A 20,315-nucleotide genomic window follows, 5' to 3' on the forward strand; every position below is an offset into this window, starting at 1 on the left:
ACAGTGTCATCAAATAGTCCAAACATAAAAGCACAGTTTCCATTTATTTTCTCACAATGTTGAGTACCTGTACTTTGCTGAAAGAGCTGCAATCTGGGTTCAAATGCAAATCACACAAAAACTGCTCATAACCACTGCAGAGTCAGGACATCAGGCATAGGTGTATGATCCAAATTGTTCTTTTGGATAATCAGAGTTCATACACAAGAAATTTCAATCTCATCACTTTAAATGAAAACTGAACTTCTCAACCTGAAAAAGTCTTTTGCCAACGGTATGAACAGTCACATATGACCAAAGAGATTTAATTTTAGTTTTGGAAAATGACCATAAGTGTTCACAGTCAGCATGAAATATTAAAAGAAATATTGCTTGAAGAAAGATTTTGACAATAATTCTAGCTCTGGAGGGTACTGCAAATAATCAGTACATTGTATTTTTACAAATATTTACAATGAGGATTATTTGTTTTGGGAATGGACTATTTAAAGCCATATATAGTTCATAACATACAATGATTATGCAATATAGCAAAGAAAATCTGACAGGTGCATATTTCAAGGTGCACATGATTCGTAGACTATGAAACTAATTTCTATGTAACTCATAAGATATCATAGTTACAAAATGGAAGTAAAGTTCATAACTAATATTGTCGGAGAAATTTTGCTGGTAAGGAAATCCATGTTGCTGGTGATCTTTTAAGTTGATGAACACTAAGATTTTAAATCATGTTCAATATTTGTGCTCGAATGTAAAGATATATTGGGGAAAGAAATTAAATAAGGGACCACCTTATGGTCAAGCACAGTTTTACTAGTCAGAAAGTAATTTATAAAAAAACATTCTAAAACAAATATTAGCAATGACCTTAATCTAGGATGTGAAGATGCATGCAACAATCATCCATCCAACAATACACACACACATACTTACACACATGTGTGTATGTGTGTGCTTGCATGCATCTCTGATTGGGGCAGGTGTCTGATTTCTTTGCCAGATGGCATACGTTACACAAGAGAAATATAAAACTCAGTATTACTCACGAGGTGATACTGTATTTGGCCCAAGTCTTGGAGCCAAAGGAAGTGGTCTGTTAATACTGAAATGACAAAAGAAAATGAATCAACTAATTGTATGTAAAATAACTCTCAATCTCTAAATGCAAATGATGCTACAAAGTTCATTCTTGCATCTAAAATATAAATTTTCTGATAAGAATACCTGCTTCAGTTACAATACGTACACAACTGGACTGCAACAAGGTACATTTAGCCAATTTGTTCGTCAGTTTCAAAGCATCATCATACTAGCAAAAACTTCAAAAGCAAAATATATATCATAAATAGGTTTCTTTAAAAAAAAAATGTTAAAATTTGCTTCTGTATGTCCACCAGAGGGAAGGATGAACTTCTCGTGGGTCGGTGGTTCTTGCCAGGGTTTTCCTGGGTTCTTCCTCCACCATTAATACTGGCCGCCATGTACAGCCTATCATGTGCTGAAAAATGGCGTTAAACCCTACAACAACAACAACAGCATGAATATTTATTTCACTAACAGTGCTGTTGTTTACCACCATTTCTCAGCACAACTTAGGCCAGATTAAGAGGCAGAAGAACCCAGGAAAAACCTAGTAAGAGTCACTAGTGGCTAAGTCTCAGAACCTTGGAATTTGACTATGTTCTATGTGATTGTGCCTGATTATTTTTTAATTAAGATTGACCTGCCATATATTCTTATTTATAAAACAGGTCCAATTGCACAGACCCTAATCTGCCATTCTATAATACATCAGCAGATCGTGGGTCTATGTTTATATACTGATTACTTCGATACAATATGTGACAGTAGATCTGGCTCAATGCAGTCTGCAATTAGACCCAACTTGTAAGCAAGTATATACAGTACCCTCCCACTCTTCTGGTGGGTGTGAATAGCTGAAGGGCAAATGGGAACCAGCCTGGAAATGGGTGAACACGAAATAGTGTATACACGGGTTTGGCTGACCAGGATTGGTTAATAATTTAAGTTATGTTTTAGGAAAAAGAATCTTTTGAGAGCTTATCCAAGCTGTTAGTGAACAAAAATAGAGATATTGTTTTATTGATGGAATTTCAGTCCTTTAACAGTCTTGAGTTTTTAACACTCATTACTAAAATTAGCACCTGACCTTTTGGTGGTGAATTGAAAGCACGTTTCAAACACATGCAGGTAATTACGGTCAGTAATGTGATATTTCCGAGTTGTGTTTTGAAACATTATGCAATAGATACAATCACTTAGGTCTCTACCACTAAGCTTAATGGTGATGGCCCCTCATGATTGTGTCCCAAACTTTCATTCAGTGACTGTTTTGGAACTTCATATTTTGTATTTTAATTGGCTCGTTCTTATTTTACTTTGGTTTTTATAATATATCTGTTTTGGGGTAAACTTAGCTAATTTCTGTCGTTTAAATTTACTATTCTGTACTAATACATGCACATATAAACGGTCACCTTAAGCCGTAACTCGAGCAAATATACATTTCAATTTTAAACTGAAGAGGGGTAAATGGTTGTAGTAAAAAAAAAAAGGTAACTCTTGATTAAACAGATTTATTTTAATAATTTTTTCCGATTTTCTCAAATGAAGCAAAAACTATTTAATGTTGCCTGAAATGCACCATTGATATTCTTGTGTCCATGAACTTGCAATGTAATATTCAACCGCTAAAGTCATCTCTGACAAGCAGAACTATGCAGTTGACATGCGCATTTTATTAGTATCCATTGGTCTGTCAAGTAAATCACAGGTGGATATAGGACTCAATGTACCACTCATGTGACATGTTAACCAGTCTAGAAATAGGTGAACAGAGAGATAGTGTGTGTGTGTGTGTGTGTGTGTGTGTGTGTGTGTGTGTGTGTGTGTACATATATAAAATGTAGTACCAGACTCTATTGTGCAGAGCCAAAGACACTTTTCAAACACATAGATCCAGAAAATGCAGTGGCTCATATGGCTTACTCTACATAGAAGCCATTGAAAAGGATGTGTCCATAATTTTTTATCAAGAGCATTCAGAAACCGAAAGTTCTTGAATTTTTACATCATGGTATTTGCATATGTTTTCTATGGGAGTTTAATCGAGTAAAGCTGGTATTTAGTACCAAAGAAATGGAAATGTCCAGAGGACATTAATGTTCCCCAAAATATGGCATATTAGTAGCTGAAGAAAGGTGGGTTCAAAATGCAAGAGTAAACATCTTCAACAAACAGGGACCATTACTTTGTGAACTAACATGCAAAAATAAAGTCTTCTTGATATTAGGGCCAAAAGTCTATGAAGTGCTTCAAAAGTTACACACAAAAAAAAAAATTGTGATGCCATCAACAATCTAACTCAGGTAATAAGTAAATTTTTGAAAGAAAAAGATGAAAACTAAAAGTTGACCTAACTTGAGTACCTGAACCCATTTCAGGAAGTGAATTTTTGCCCGTGGGGTTAATAATTTTAAAGGAAATTTGACCCAGAGAACATATTTCAGATATTGCATAGGAAATGTATTTAGTATGGAACTGTCAATCTGGGGTAGAATCATAAAGTTTGGATAAGAAGGTTTGAGGTAGCACACCTCCCAAGTTGTACTTGATTTTTAATATTTATTTAACAAAACTCGTCTTGCCATTTCTTTTGCTGTTATCTGGGTATTTATCCTGCATTATCATTAGATTCTTTATTCAGATTGATATTAATCTTACAATGCACTCTCTATGTGAAGAGTGTAACAATAGCAAAATTAAAAACAAGCCCCATTAATGGAACATGCTGTTGGACAAATAGCCCAGTACTGTCCTGATATTATTGATTTTAAAATTTACATCATCAGCATCACTTGGATTTTCATTTATAAACCTACTGTACTATCCAGTACTATTGGAACAATTAAGTTCTATAATAAGTTCACACATACATACACACACTCTAGCACTCTAGAGACATATCACACACATATGCACGGACATACAGTGGTCCCCCTCATGAATGGCCACCCTGACCAGCAGCCACCCACTCTTTGCAGCCAGAATCCCTTGGCACCAATAAGTTTGCATTTAAAAGTAACCATTAATAATGGCCACCCTTTAACACGACAAGCGGCCAACACATTAGTGCAAAAATATAAAACTGACCACTCACAAGCAGACAAATGTTATAATTAATGTGTCCAGAAACAATATTTAATTACGGTAAGGTAAGTAATCTGTATAACTTTCCCAATGTCTGTTTCCGGGTGTTAGGTTTTCGTTACTGAAAGAAGCGTTGGCTAAAGTACATATACTACTAAGGTTATTATGATATCATTAATGCCGACATTTGCAGGGTTTTTTTTGTTTAATTGCTGATTATGACCAGATGAAATTGTCAAGTTCATAACAGGGTCAAATAGAAATGAGGTCAGCAATGTTTTGATAGAGGTTTGGGCTTCACACAGCAGATTTTTTATTTTTAAAATGATTATAACCAACATAATTGTCAACATCATACCATGGTCAGATAGGCTAAACATAGATTTTGTGAATTAACACACACATACACAGACAGAGAAACAATTTTTGAACAAAACAGGGTACCTAACAGAGACTGAAAAATCATGTGACGATACTACTGAAAATGACAGCTGGTGCCTTTATATTTTTCATTTACAAAAGTTTCATCTGCAAAATTAAACTGCAGTACTGTACAGTTAGTAACATAGGAATAAATCATTACAAAACTTTAACATGTCATCACATAAATGAAGAAATAATACTTTAGAAGGAAAAGTAAAAGTTATTTAACTTGACAACAAAGGGAATAGTTCAGTTACCAAAAGATTTTATATTTGCAAGATTCAAATAAACAAGATGGTAAAAGATAAGGAGAATACTCTGTAGCAGTGGGATAATGGTGTAAATGGAAAGAACTACTTTAAATATGAAACAATGTATGTACCAAGATTTAAACAACATTTTTGAATGGTTCTGTTATGTGCATGCCAACAATATTCAACTCACATTCCACACCTAAGAAAAAGTACTATTAAATTATGTTACCTTGACATAACGGTTTTTAAGACAAGAACATTTTAATAATTAATGCTACTTTTAAATGAAGATATAACTGCTTTAAGTTATATGTAGCTTTCCTGCTATATACACATAGACATACACATCTCATAAATATAGCCCCCCCCCCCACTCTGGAAAGGCCACCCATTTTATAAGGCCACTTGACCGGTGCAGAAGGGGTAGTCGTATAAGAGGGGGACCACTGTAATGCAGAATGATATATATTACACACACACACACACGCACACACACTCACAAACACACACTGTAGAGCAACATATAAATGCTTATGTTAACCTCCTTAGCTCCAAGATTTGGTTGCTTAATACTTGTATGACCTGTTTGTCAAATCATAACAGTTACCACAGTTAGATGAAGAAAAAAAACTTTACACAGCACTCTGGGACAAGCTGATAATATTCAGTTTATTTACAGCAATAGTTTCATCTACATAATGAACTGAAGAAAACTCCTTTTAAATGACTCTTTATAATTCACTAATGTCACTTTTAAATGCAAATATATGAGGTTTTGTAATCCAACACTTAAGAAATTGTTAGTTCTAGTGTACAATAGTTATTGCAATGTTATCTACTCCAAATCTAGATGTATGGTATTGCTTCCCATTTCATCAGATTGTTATCTATATTGTTACGTGTCAGGTTTGTCATCTGCATCTCTATTGTTGTGTATGGTACATTACAGTAACAACTAGACAATTAAGGATTTAATTTTACCAAACTGTACATTATATTACAGACACAAATAGTGGACTTCTGAGTCCCTAAGCAAAATTAACAGATTCAGTGCAAATACAATACAATGACAGTATCAGATACAAGAAAATGCCAAGATAAAGAAATGTTCACAAATTCAGCCTTTAAGCATTCTCTCATAAAGAACTATGTACAAACAAAGAAGGCTAATAAGTTTATTGCAACTAGTAAAGGACCATACAGCAGTCATTCCATTTAGGTACCTCATATCTGTGGAACACGTACATGTAAGATAGGTCATCACAGAGCACCAGCTGTCATTTTCAGTAGTATATATTGTGCCAATATGCTGGGATGAACTACATATCTAACATCAAACTTTATACTGTGTCATGGTTACCAGGATATTTTTAGATCCGCTTCTTCTTGTTCGTCCTAGTCTTTACTAGTAAGATTAGTCCTAAATTTCCCCATATTGCTGAAGTGATCAAAGTCATGACATTTCCCATTTTCATCCTTTCATTATGATTAAACATGTCTCTTCCTCATGACCCACCTGGGATCCACAGCCCACATGCTGGGAACCAAAAGCCTTTGTTGTACTACTTATTACACCTAACAAACTGAACTGACCTTGCTCAGCTAGTACTTTCTGTAACGGCAGATCTAGGTCCATGTAACTTGCAGTTCCATCTAACATATATGCAGTTATATATGGTAGCTTATTATGGATGGATGCCAGCCATTTTTAACTACACACATTTGTGATAGGCCATTTCTGTCAATCGAAGTGTCATTCCCTCTATCCATCTGTCCATCACTGTTGTTCTTATGTTTTGAACTCTATCTACACCACCTAGGGGAGAGTGATTTTTGGTATAATGTTTTATAAGGTTTAGTGGACTATAAGACTTTAGATCCAGGACGCAGCATATGAAGGCCATATCAAATGTCATATTTCCTTGGGTAATTTGAACTTTTCACTTAATGCATCCAGGAGTCAATTTTAAACCAGCTCCATTTAACAGACACTTCTAGACAAGGAGCTTAAAAGTCTAAATACTAAAATTGCCTCATGAAAAAAGTGACACATATCAAACAATAAAAAGACATTTTTATGCTAATAACTGTGGACATTCAAGCATCGTACACTTTTACTGCTGGATAGTAGAATAGGTCTTGCAATCAAGACTTGTGTACAAGTACATTACTCAAAAGTGATATGGATTGTCTTTGTACTGGGAAACGTCAGCTGCATTAAAGATAATACTGAGAAATCAAATGACATCTGAAGTGTTCCCTAATCCAAAATGAGCTGGTTAAGACCCTAAATTACCTGGGCCTCACTTGAAGAGTCTTCTTCATTTTTACCTACTCCATAGCACCTGTCACAACTGCAGGCTATGTCAGCTAAACGAACCAATCCACAATGATCAATTGTGGCTGAAAATCGCATAGCATCTTTCAGGAATTGTTTCAGACACAACACCTGCTGTCACCAAGATCTTCAATTGTCAATACAAAAATGTCCCTTCCGCCAGGAAATCCTATCCAAGCGAAGTAAAATGAATTTGACGTGTCCCTTTATCTGATAAAGCTGCACTGTATAGTGTAGCAGTAACAAATACCACTTCATTTTGGAATCTAAGATCAATTCATTATATTGAACTTTAAAAATAAAAACCTCTGATCAAATCGCTGCATCTAAACCATTGTCACAATGAGTCTATAAATTCAAGCTTTCCCTGAAAATAAATAAATATGTTCCTTGGTTCCTGCTTTCTTAACCAAATCTGTGTGTTGATGTTGCCACCCCACCCACCACCCAAGTTCATTTACATCAAGAGTCCCAAGAAGGGAATGATGCTCCACAGGTTGAATTGTTTTCCCCAGGAATTCAAGATAAGACAATTACTTTCTTTAAACTGCTATATGTTGAAACGATCTGATACAGGATTTCAAATTGACACCATTGTCATTTAGGACCAACAAGATAACCATAAGAAGTATTCTGGTGGAAACCCCACAATGATACGACTTTTGATTTAGGAGTTGTGATAAAAGATTTTCAAGATGGGTGCCATGGTGACAATACTGAATATCAGACTGGTACCATTTCCATTTAGTACTTAAAGATACAAGAATCATTGTGTTCAGATATAATGTTGATATGACCAGCCATCTAGGAGGAGTGACAAGATTTTCAAGTTGGTTATTGTGGCAGCCATATTAAAAGTCAGACTAACACCAACGTCCATTTATGACCAGCTAGATGTCATAAGAAGTATTTCAGTGTAAACCCTATGCTCATATGACCATTCACCCTGGAAAAGTAGTGACAACAAAATTTTCAAGATACACTATGTGGGGACCAACTAGATATCATAGTAAATTGTTTAGTAAAAAATAAAACATGTTCATATGACCATCCATTCTGGAGCAGTATTTATTCAAGATGGCTGCTACAATAGCAATGTACTGGACAACAGATCAGTACTATTTGCATATGTACAACTATACATCTAGTGAAAATCCCATGGCAATATGACCTTCCATTTATAAACAGTAGCAAGATTTTCAAGATGGCCACTGTGGCGACTAAACTGGACATTAGAGCTGCACCATTCAATTAGGACCAAGTGAACATTATAAGTCTTTTAGTGAAAACCCAATACTGATATGGCTATTCCATTCAGGACAAGTAATATTAATAATATTTTAAAGATGCCATTGTGATGGCCATAATCGATGCACGAGTGGCACCATTTTCATTTAGGACCAAACATGGGATGAAAGAGTGTGCAAAGTTTCATAGCAATCCTCCAAGAGGTTCAGCACAGCATATTTGTATTCATGGATGGTTGTTGGATGATAGACAACAGATTATCCCATAAGCTCTTCTGGTCTATGAACAATAGAGTTAAATACCTGAAGACAAAACTTCAACACTGATGTTGTCATCACCAAAAAAGTGGTACCTATGTTTTCCATGCTTATGCAGGTGAGAGAAAAATTGAATACACTGTACCTATTAAGTTCTATTTTAGTTGATTCAGAAGTACCCTGGACAACCTCTTGAACTAAGCAGAAGTTCACACAAATCAATATTTTAACAGAGTTAAGTATGATGATAAGGAAACAGCCCTTCTATTTGTAGCCTACTTTACCAACCATGAAACCAATTAACTGATAGTGTTGCATCAAAGTTGTATTTCACTTGCATACAGATGATCTCAAACAGTTAACAACCATGAATAAATTTAGAAATCTAGCTGTTAACTTCTGGAAAAGCTGTCAAACATTTGGAAAATATTGATAAAACTCTTTTAGTGTGCAAAAGCATTTATTGCTTTTGAATAAACTTTTGATTGTACATTAACTTCGCATGATGGATGCTATACATTAACTTCACATGATGGATGTTATATATTAACCCAATACGATGGATGTCATACAAAGCAAACAGTGTAAACAGTACAACAGTAGGCCTTATTTAATTACCATGTCACACATAAAGTATGCACCGCTGTTTATATCATTATGTAATCTATACACAAGGATTGGCAAACAAAAACTTGTCCTGCAGCCATGGGCAAGTTCAATTTTGCTTGGCAGGTATTATTTTATGGGACAAGCTTGGAATTTTACATAAAATTGAAGAAAAAATTATCTTTCTGTGCAATTTCACAATCTGGATTCTAGGCAAGTGGAAAATGGCATTCCAGTCTCGTATATTGTTTATAAATGATTATATGGCTATCTAGTGGACTTGCACCTGCCCATTTGGTACTGCTGGGATTTGCAGGGTATGGGGAATGGGGGAAGACTGTAATGGTTGGTCCCTAAAAGAGTACATGGTTATACTCTGTTGACCTCACTTTCCTGGACTTTCCCTTGTGATAGGGAAGGGTTGACCAGTACTTTCAGTAGATGCAACTGCTGAGGTAGCATGGGGAGGTTGATGAGGACTTCTAACAACTGGCACAGACAAATACATGGTTATTCAACTGACTTTTCCTATTGATCATTATTGGCAAAGTTGTAATAGTGAAGGGCTGTCATGCATCTAAAATCCAATGCAACTGCACACATATGTGGTGGAGGGAAAAGGATTCTAACGAATGGGGCCTACAAAAATACATGGTTACTCTCCTGACTTAGTTGTCTGTGTTGGTCCAGTTGCAATGGGGAAGGGTTGGCCAGCATCTTAAGCAGATGCAACTGCATATGATTTGAAAAATGGAATTATATCGAATAGTATGTATATGGTTACTCTACCAACTTACCCTTGTCCATTCTGGTACTGTTGTGATGAAGGAGGATTGGCCAGCATCTGAAGTTGGTGGTAAGGGTGGTAGGGCGTCTTTCTTAGTGCCTGAAGAAGGTTTGGCCGATAGTCAGGGTCTATGCACCATAGAGATCCTTTACCAATACTCTGAAAATGTATAAACTTGTGTATCAATTCAGCCATACAAGACTGAACTTTTGTATAATACTTCTAGGTTATTTCAGATTCTTGTCAGTTGTCATAAAAACATCGCTCCATCATTACATGTATGTAGCTTTCAGAGACAACAGTCAAAAGTGGGCTGCAGACTTACCGACCTAAATCTGCCAGCCTCCTCCTATACAACCACCCCACCAAACTAACTGGCTTAAAACTTTTAAATTATTGAGGTGAATATTGATAGTGGGTGCATGTGTATGAACGATTGAATTCTTGTTTGATAATCATATTGTGAATAATTATCACTATACTGCATTTTTTATGAAGCTGTTCCCATTTCCATATAAAATACCTACAATTCAAGAAAAACAATCTTTCAGATCACTAAAAACATATTTTCCAAGCACTAACTGACGTTTTCGTCAATAAAACTACTGATATATCAAGGTTTCATGTACCAGTTTTTATCCCAATTCTATTCAAGTTCAGCAAATTGGGGCCTCTTTTCGGTTATTTTTATTTTACAAGAAAAAAATGCATGAACCACCAATTCATGCAAGTTAATGGCATGCTTTCACATATATCAATGTTGGTCAAGCCAAGACTTGAAACCATGTAGACTGATGCAAGATGTCAGTTATCTGTTAAGGTGATTGCCTTAGACCACTAGGCCAACCTGGGTCCTGGATCACACTTACCTATTTATACGATGAGGATGTAGTACATGCCAGGATAAATACTCTACATTTCACGATTCCAGATATAACTAGCATGTATACAAGTTGAAAAAACCTCAACTAGAAGTAAGCATTTGACCAAGAATGTAAATGTACGAACAGGTTAGGGACTATGAAACCTCTCCAAACTGTTGCCTAGGACCTGGGAAGAAAAAATGGCAAAGATGCTGCAAGACTCCACATATGTACACTGTTACCTTCCTTAGCAGATACCTTCAGATAGCAACCACCTGTTAACAGCAGATGCTTCCTGAGATCACCAATTAAAACTCTTCTATAAATGTTATTTACAATGCATATGCTGTCTAATATGCACAGCAGATAGTATTATTCCATCAAAGTTGTGTATTGCAGACATAATGGACATGTATTATTTGCCTCCCTTGCAGCTTACCACTGGTGCTATCAAATCGACACCAATTTGTGAAGCCCAGCTGTTTTGACCATCAATAAGCATTTCAAGACATATATTTAATGCAATTGCCATTTGCTTTACAAAGGAAGACTGAAAGTAACAAAGAGCAGATAATATAATGATGTAAATTATGTGACTTTTTACATCTAGATTTCACCCAAAAATCACCTAATGCTGTGCTGATCTTTGACCTTTCAAGCTAACTGTAATTCAATGCCTTTTTGTCAACTCTAATTTTAAAATTATTTGTTGAAAACCAGTCTACGTTTTTCTTAGTGCACTAATATTTTAATTTTTATTCTTGTTTACTATTATTTTACTTATGCATATCACTGCTACTGGATTTTGATATTTTCATACTGAATGTACTAGTGCAGGAAATTTTTTCAAGATGAAATCCTATTATCCTGAAGATCCTATTTGTCCTCATTTTAGTCCGTCATTACTGTACGAGATATAAAGCACCTCACGCATACTAGTCCTATATATAAAACGCACTGGTGTCCTGTGAATATCCTTTATATACGGGTTACAAAGTGAATATTGTAACATGTGTGGATGTTAACACTGAGATCCAGACCTGGACAACTACAACTGAACCTTTACTTTTGCTGAGGTGACTTAGAAAGCAATTTTAAAATGAAGCAGTCCCTTATCCAATTTGATAGAATATGGCGTCACGCTAAAGCCTGGTGAGAAACCTGTCAAATCAAGGAATATTTTACCTCACTAAACAAACTGTTATAACTGAAACATTATTTGAAAAAGAATATAATCTTAATAGGAAATTTTCTTCTCAAGAGAAGTGTTTTCCCCTGTTCCTTTTTGCATGACACTGGATGATATTGTTCCATCTAAATACCATGCCCTTTTAGGGGCCTTTTCCCTAACACCAATATTCTCGAATGTTTATAACTTTTAATTAGCACACTTGGATCACACTTTTAAAAAAACATTATAAAAAAAAGCCAGTTAACTGACACAATAATTTTTTCTTTGACAATAGCTGGTAATTCCATCAGGTGCTTTGACCTTGCCCCAGTAGCAAATGTGCCTTACCAAACATTTTCTAATGGGTTCTAGTTGTCAGTTTATAATTCATATATTTCATTACTCTTAACTAAAGCAGAAAATGTGATGGAAAATCTCATCCTCCATTCTTTTACATGGAGTACCACTCCATTCTCAAACTGGCAAAATCCTCTGATAAAAAATATGCTAATGGCTGGTTATACAGTGTATCCCCCAGGGGTGTAAAATTGAGGGTACAAAAAAAACCTAGGTGTCAAAACTGGGGGTCAAATAAAAAATGTGGGGGTCAAAAATGTACTGACAAATTTTCATACAACTCGTACTTTTTCAGCTTGAAATAGGATATTGCAACTTGCACAACATACTCTTTCTCTCTCTAAACATACAAATACACCAACATGCACAATTAACAAACAAATGCATTGTCCATTTAAAGAATAATTTTATTAGTTCATTTTTCTTTTAAAGACATACTTTTAACGGTCTCCTCAACAATATTATAGCCCAACACATTACATATAAGCCAATACAAAAAGCCAAATAAATCTTTTTAACCAAATGGGAGTTAATTTACTGCCTTTCATCAAATGTGTACTATCATAGGTTTCATTGTACTTCGTCCTAGAACACATTTATCCAAATATCAAGGAGGATAGTGATTCATCTTCTTTATAATAAGTTACACTTGAACTTTAAGATCTTTCTTTTATTGCAGTAAAAGTTAAAAACCAACAAAATCTGCAATGACCCGCTGACTTTGTAATCCAAATAATGCATTTGTCTCTGCATGTTTACTGATTTCTCTGTTGTGAAATAATGTCTTAGGTTATAATGTGTTCTCCAGATATCTTATGGACAACGTGGGCCTATTTTTAAAAATTGTAAAATGCTGTCACGAGAGGATTATTCACTTCTGCAGTCTTTGCAATCACGCGATCAGAAGTCACACCAGTAATCATAATGAATATTCCAGTCAAAGGAATAATTTTCTCCATTTTTCATTAAAGTTAGATCCACAGTTACTCTTTTGTGTTCTGCTTCTTTCACTTTCTTCGCTAATGCTTTTTAGTGCATGACGTTTTAATCTGGAGATCACTTTCTAGTGCAACGAGCCTTGATGTTAAATATCTAGAACAGCTTGCTAAGCTCGATGGAAATCGCGAGAAGCTCGCGAGATTAGGGGGAAGCTACTCCGTCATAACATTGCCTATGCTAGTCTGGTTCATTGTTTTATATGTTCTCTGCGTTGCACTTTGCTATACAAATAGAGGAGCGCAAGGCAGGAAGCAAACAAAGTGGGGAACCAGTCAATGCCTATAGGCGAAGTATATACGATGCCATCCATCGTCCAATGCATTGGGTATTAAATAAATCATGCTCATATTATGAAAATCCTTTGCGTCAAAAAAACGCACGGTAACAGAATGTGTGCGTCAATTTTCTCCAGCGTGCGTCCCTGACGCACAAATGTGCATAAAGGGAAACACTGGTTATAGTCCTTTTTCCAAGAAAAGTTTCATCAACTGAATTAGAAAACATAACAGATTACAGATCTTGTCCTTCAATAAATTAAATAGTGTTTATCTACAGCATTTAAAGGAGAAAAAAGGAAAAAGCAAACTATAATTTAGAAATTTCTTAAACCTAATTTATATGCAAAGAAATTGATAATAATTACGACAGAGAAGATTTTTTACTTCTGTACATTTCCTTACAAAGTATTACTAATCATTCAGGGTTCAAAATAACCGTTCCAGGTGCCGAAGAGCAAGTGACTTTTTCAGTATGCTTGCTGGACCAGTGTGTAATTATAAGCCACGTATAAAAGAAAAGGAAGAAAAAATTTGTTTGCTAATATGGTCAAAAAAAATAGGTTTTCTATTGCACTGGTTTTAAAATTATGGTAAGTAGTTAGGTAGGTTTGTATATATATATATATATATATATATATATATATATATATATATATATATGCATATTAATCTAGTATTTCATGTCAATTGATTTACATAAGCATCCTATATACCAGGAACATTAGATCATTTCCTTTGTTTGGAGCAAAAGTATTTCAAATTAAACTACTACCATCCAACAACTTTGCACTTAGTACAGTTCATTTAGAAATCAATTTTAATACATCCACATTGAGACTTTATCAGTATAATCATCAGAATAGCTGTCATGACAGATTTTCGCAAGCTTTTACTGTGGTTACAGGTACATAAGAAGGAAGAAAAGGAAAGAAAAAAGGGCTAAAACACAAGCACACAAAAAAAACTGCGTAAGAATCAATATGATGTTAGAGACAGATTTGATAGTCATCATCATCATGGCAACTTGTATGCCAAATATAATGCTTTCTATTTCTGTTTCCTAATTAATTTTCTTTCCAAATCAAATAATGATTGACAGCAAACATTAAATGGTTATATGATACACTGAAAATTGTGCTTACAATGGTGCATGACATATTGCAGAAACTGTTTTTCAGAATTGAGGCCAATCAACTGGATTTACTAGAAGCAGATGCTGTTAAAAGCTACCCAAAATTACTAGCTTCACCAAAGGACTGGGAAGTGTTGATTAATAATAATAACAAATCCCCTTTACCCCAAAAAGTATCCAACTTCTAGGAGATTCAATTTCTCCAACTTTCTAATACTGAAATCAATAGCCCCAATTGCAATACTAGGCGAGATAACATTGTTGTCACCTTCAATGGAGTCAATATAAAAGAGGTTAGAGAAGCAGGAAATCAAGATTATCCCTATTATTTGATTAACAAATATTGATTTTGATGAGTCCATGTTTGATGTTTGTGCATTGGTCTCAATTTTGGTGTTGGGTGCTCTTTGGGAGGCAATTTAATTTGTCAGCTCTGCATACATATTTCAAAGAAGATTTCTCAAACCAACTGTATTGATTTGGAAAGCTTCATGTTTCCATGGTAACACCTCCCCATGCTTGAACTCTGCCAAAACTTACCATAATTTACAGTTACAGAGAATGCCCCATTCCTAATAGTGGCTGAGAAATGATCATTTCTGTTGGGGTTTTTTCCTGAACATTATACTCCACTTACAAATAGGAGGGCTACTTCACTCATTCTATGCACAGAGTATGCAGATGTCTCAGCAGATGGTAAAAAAAAAATTAAGAAAAAACTATCAGAAATCATAAATCAGCAAGCTCTCATTTCACACATAGTGCAATCAACAATATTTAATGTATCAACCTTTGGATCAAATTTCTGATTACTGAATCCACTACGATTATTGTCTAGTCTGGTTGCCATGGAAAACTGAAAGCAAACAGACCTTACTTTTAAGCTTATTAGACAAGATCCTGAAGGTTTTCGCTAATCTAGGTGCTACTTATAGAATCAAGTATATGAAGGCAGTTTAAGATGATGCATATAGTGGAAGGAGACTACAGAAAGATATATAGAGTGGTTTTGAGAGTTGCAACATGGACATTTTTGTATCTTTTCGAAAAAACATTGACATTTTTGTATCTTTTTGCACATTCTTAATTTCTGCCTCAAGACCTACCTTAGAATTCCAGTACTAATCATTATTTGCTCACACCATATGATTATACCACAGCACACTGATTGTACTCTGATTAAGATTCAGTGCAAGACTGAGCTGAGATTGGATTAAGAGGATTTGCTCGAAGACCCCCTTAGATAATCCATTTTTAAGATTTCAAGATTTTAAAGACCTTTATCAAGACCATATGAAACCACTCCCTCAAGAACTTACAAGCAAAGGGGTCCACAAATATTGGCTGCGGCACAGCCAATTGCACAAGATAGAAATTTACATTTTGGTTAACATTAACGTTTTAACTGGTTTAATAGGGATGGTATTAGCAACTTCCATTAATACATACTGGAGAATTTTACACTCCATTGTCCTACACAAAAGTTTCTATAACAAATTTTAACATTTTTGGATATGATATCACATGAAGTCAATTGAGTTTTTAAAAAAACTGATCAGACATTCAAAATCAATCAAGCTGATGTGCGTTACAAATTTGAGCTTCAGAAATGGTTGAGCTGCCTCCCTCTGGACACTAGAACCAAGCGTATCCTTTATAAAAACAAATACAATATTATGCTTCATACACAGCTGCCAATACAACGAACCCACTTATAACAGTGTCCAGCATGGATCCTATTTTTTCAAAGAAAATATATACTGAAAATGGCCCCAATGTGTCCAACATCACAAAAGAATTAGTAAATTAACCCTTGATTTATGTCACTTGTTTTATCATCAAAAATGGTGGCCAGTGCCAGAAATGTTAGAATCAAGTTCATGAAATTTGCAAGTTTTAATAAGAAAATACATATTTTGTTAGTTTTGATTTGAAAAATATTTTTGAATAAACTTAGAATAATAATATATGATAAAATTGTGATCAATGAAAAATTCTGGCATATGCTAACTAGTGGCAACATAGAAAGAAGAAAAAAAAACAATTAAAAGTTTTTGGTGCACTCAAAATTGCCCAGTCAACAATAAGAAGTTGGCTCAAGGATAATCAGAAATTTTTAGGGGTTACTTGAAGGATGTCAATTCTAATGACGAGTTCAAATGCAAATGAGTACAGACAGCAAACAAAGAAGAATTAGATGATGCTGTGTACACCTGGTTCACATATCAATGTGAACAATGTGTTCCTATCTCTGGAACAATTCTCTTGGCCTAGGCAAAGAAAATGGAAAATGGCAAAAGGTATATATAGTGACTTATTTAATAGCAGGCCATGGTTGGTTTTGAAGATTCAAGCATCAAAACAGAATAAAACAAAATCTGTTATCTAGATAGATATGCTAAGCAAATCATGTCATGAAATGTGAAGCAATATTTGTAAAAAAATGAATATATACCCTATGTATCTGTGCTTGGCAATGATTAACATTTGTGAAATTATTTATTTTTTCGCATTCTACTCTGTGTGTTTATGTATCTATCAACTGATCAGTCCAGTGACAAGAAGGAAAAAAGGAAAAAGTTAAAATGTTGTTTCTCTAGATGAATGTCAATCTTTTTGAAAAATGAAATCTCGTTTAATTTTGAATGAACTATATAACTAAGATGTATTCAAGAAAAAAGGCAGTGACATAATAAACAATGTGTTTAGCGGTAAATATGTTATGTGTACTGAAACCACAAGGTGTATGTGTGTGTGATTTGGATTTTTAACATATAGCTTTAACACATTTTCAGTCAAATTGCTACAATGTGTGCAGTTTATGTGATGACTAGCACTGGAGCATCATGCCGCAGACATGTAGCATCATGTCTCACTCAGTCACATTTTCCTGACACCAGGCTGACATGTCCTAACACTGTCCTGCTGAGTGCCAAGAAAGACAGCTGCTAGGACCATTTTTGTAAGTCTTTGGTATGACTTGTGTGGTGTGACCAGGTTGTTATGCCATCACTGTGGTATGTGTAGGGTGGGGTGCTTCCATTATTTATTTCAATTGTTATAGATGTCCCACCTAGGCTCGATTTTGGGTGGAAGTTAAATTAGTGAAAGACTGATGTAAAGCTCCAAGCCCCCAGTCTGCAATGCCAACGGTTAAATGATTGAATATAGAAAAAAAGTGAAATTCAACTAATAAAAATTTAATGACAATTCAATAATCAAATGATTAAAATTTCCCAGTACTCTCCTTCCACTCGACCCTGTGATAGCCTATTGCATCATTTGACTTGTAGTGTGAGATAGCCTTCCACCTGTCCTTGTATTCTACTCATCTGTGTATTCTTTTCTCCTATTCCTCCATTTCCTCTCCTCTTCCTCCCGACTTTCTCCAAATTCAATCTCCTCCTCAACTTCTCTATATTCCTCCTCCTCCACTTCCTCAACTCCTTTTCCTGCTCCTCCTCATATCTCTACTGACTAGACTTGTCAACTCCGACTGCTCTGCTAGTCTTACTTCCGTCTCCCTGCTTAGAGACTTGGGACTCACTGAACCGGAAGTTCTGTCCCATCCCCCAAAAGCTTCTGACCTTTATGAAGCTTTATCTTTCCTTAAAATCTCCCAAGTCTTCGTGCCAAATTACAAGTGGCACGCTCTGAGTAATCCTATTTCAGGGCTGAGCAAATCCCATAGCCCGACGTCCCGGACTAGTCATTTTTGAAGTCGGACAAGTAAAATTTTCCAAGTCGCTAGTCCAGGACAAGTGCTTTTAAAAAAAGTCAGGCTAGTCCTTATTTTCGTGCTTTAATCACTATATCTACCTTTATTTGGCCAATCATGCCCTCTGGGCATAATGAATACTTTATTCTATCCCTCTTCGTGTATACATTTACATCCTTGTACCGCTTGACTGCATATTGGGCTAAGCGACCAAATTATTGGCAAATCCAAACACGTCAAACAAAAGAAAGCCAGTATGATCAATTAGCAGCGTTGTAAACGGTTTTGTTACAATGAATTTACTCAATCTAGATCATAACGAGCGGCTCACTATGATTTTAATCCAGCAAGTCAGTGTAATTAAATTAATGAAAGGTACTTTACCAACATCAGTGGTGGTTTCCTTTATGAACTGATTAAATGACAGTAATGATTCTTCCACGTGCGATATTGTGTTTAAAGCAAAACAATTATGCTAATCAATGAGCTGTTTCAGTTCGTATTTGAAAGAGAAAATTGATGTTATGATCACTTTAGAAGTAGTTGTCAAGCAAGCTGATAGTTACTCTGTGGATAAAATGAGTTTGCTAAATTATTTTCGCAAGGAAGGTAATAACGGCGATTCAGCGAAGGTAAATTTGCTTGAAATTAGAGGGATAAAACGTAAGACGGATACTGAGTGTGCAGTAATTATTTCTGAGTGTGAACGAGGATTTAGCTCAATGAACTTAATCAAGACTTCTTTAAGGAATTCCTTAAACTAAAAGAGTTTACAAATGCTAATGAACATTTCTGCAAATGGACCAGAGCTTGAGGACTTTAACCCAGACACAGCTATCAACTGCTGGTGCAGGTGGCAGACACATACACGGACATATTTTCAAATCCATCAGCTAAAACATATATACATGAACCTGAAGAAGCCAAATATATAACAACCAATGTTTTTGAAAAATTAAATTCTTTTAAGAAATAATTATGTTGTATATCGTTTTTTTTCTTCTTCTTTCTATGGATTAAGCACATATGTCTCATCAAATCTCGGCAAGTGATTACTATTTTGGGACCAGTGAAAAATAAGGTGGGACTAGTAATGAGTAAGGTGGGACTAGTGAAGAGAAAGGTGGGACTAGTGAATTTTCTGAAACCACTTGTCCTGGACTAGTGGTTAAAAAAAAATTTGCTCAGCCCTGTATTTGCTCAGCAATCTTCCCAGGAGAACTCAATTTTCACTTGCTAGTTATAAGTAATAATTCAGATCAAAACTGTTATCACTCAATTCTGATTGGATGTCGCTTTGACTTGATCTAATCAAACTTAGTGGACAATGTCCTTCTCACTGTCTATCCACGTGGGGATGGATTTAGAACATGCCCCAGTCCTCACAGGTTCCTCTGATCTTTGTAACACATAGGTTGGAAGTTGCTTGATCTAAAACCTATGCTTATTCATGATGCCAGATCTTCTCTCTGGTAATGGTAACCTTGTGTAAGATATTAACTCTAGCATGCAGAAGTGTTTAGACAGCATCCATGACTTGTACTAATACCTTAGTTGATATATGACTTCCGAACTGGCCTGAGCAAACGTTACAACTTGGTTGGGACCTGAACCCACTACCTCCAAAGGCAGATGTTCCAACCACTTAAGCAACCAGAGTTGTCAGAAACCATGTGGAATGTTTTTGAATTAGAGACCGCTCCGGTGGCCT

The 20,315-nt window shown here is 35.4% G+C and overlaps 1 protein-coding gene across 7 annotated transcripts in view; it reads right to left on the reverse strand.

Moving 5' to 3' along the window:
- The window catches only part of LOC149804911 (forkhead box protein N2-like), a 110,106-nt gene that overhangs the window by 26,401 nt on the left and 63,390 nt on the right, over window positions 1-20,315 (reverse strand). For all 7 annotated transcript variants that reach the window (XM_089945821.1, XM_089945819.1, XM_089945828.1 and 4 more), the window contains 2 exons: window positions 10,097-10,245; window positions 1,050-1,105 (listed from right to left, as the gene is read on the reverse strand). In XM_089945821.1, coding sequence (XP_089801947.1) covers window positions 1,050-1,105; window positions 10,097-10,245 — 205 coding nt within the window. The remainder of the gene's footprint in view (window positions 1-1,049; window positions 1,106-10,096; window positions 10,246-20,315) is intronic.

Source organism: Sinohyriopsis cumingii, chromosome 2 (assembly GCF_028554795.1).
Source record: "Sinohyriopsis cumingii isolate HCF-2022 chromosome 2, ASM2855479v2, whole genome shotgun sequence".
In the NCBI taxonomy this organism is placed as follows: Eukaryota; Metazoa; Mollusca; class Bivalvia; order Unionida; family Unionidae; genus Sinohyriopsis; species Sinohyriopsis cumingii.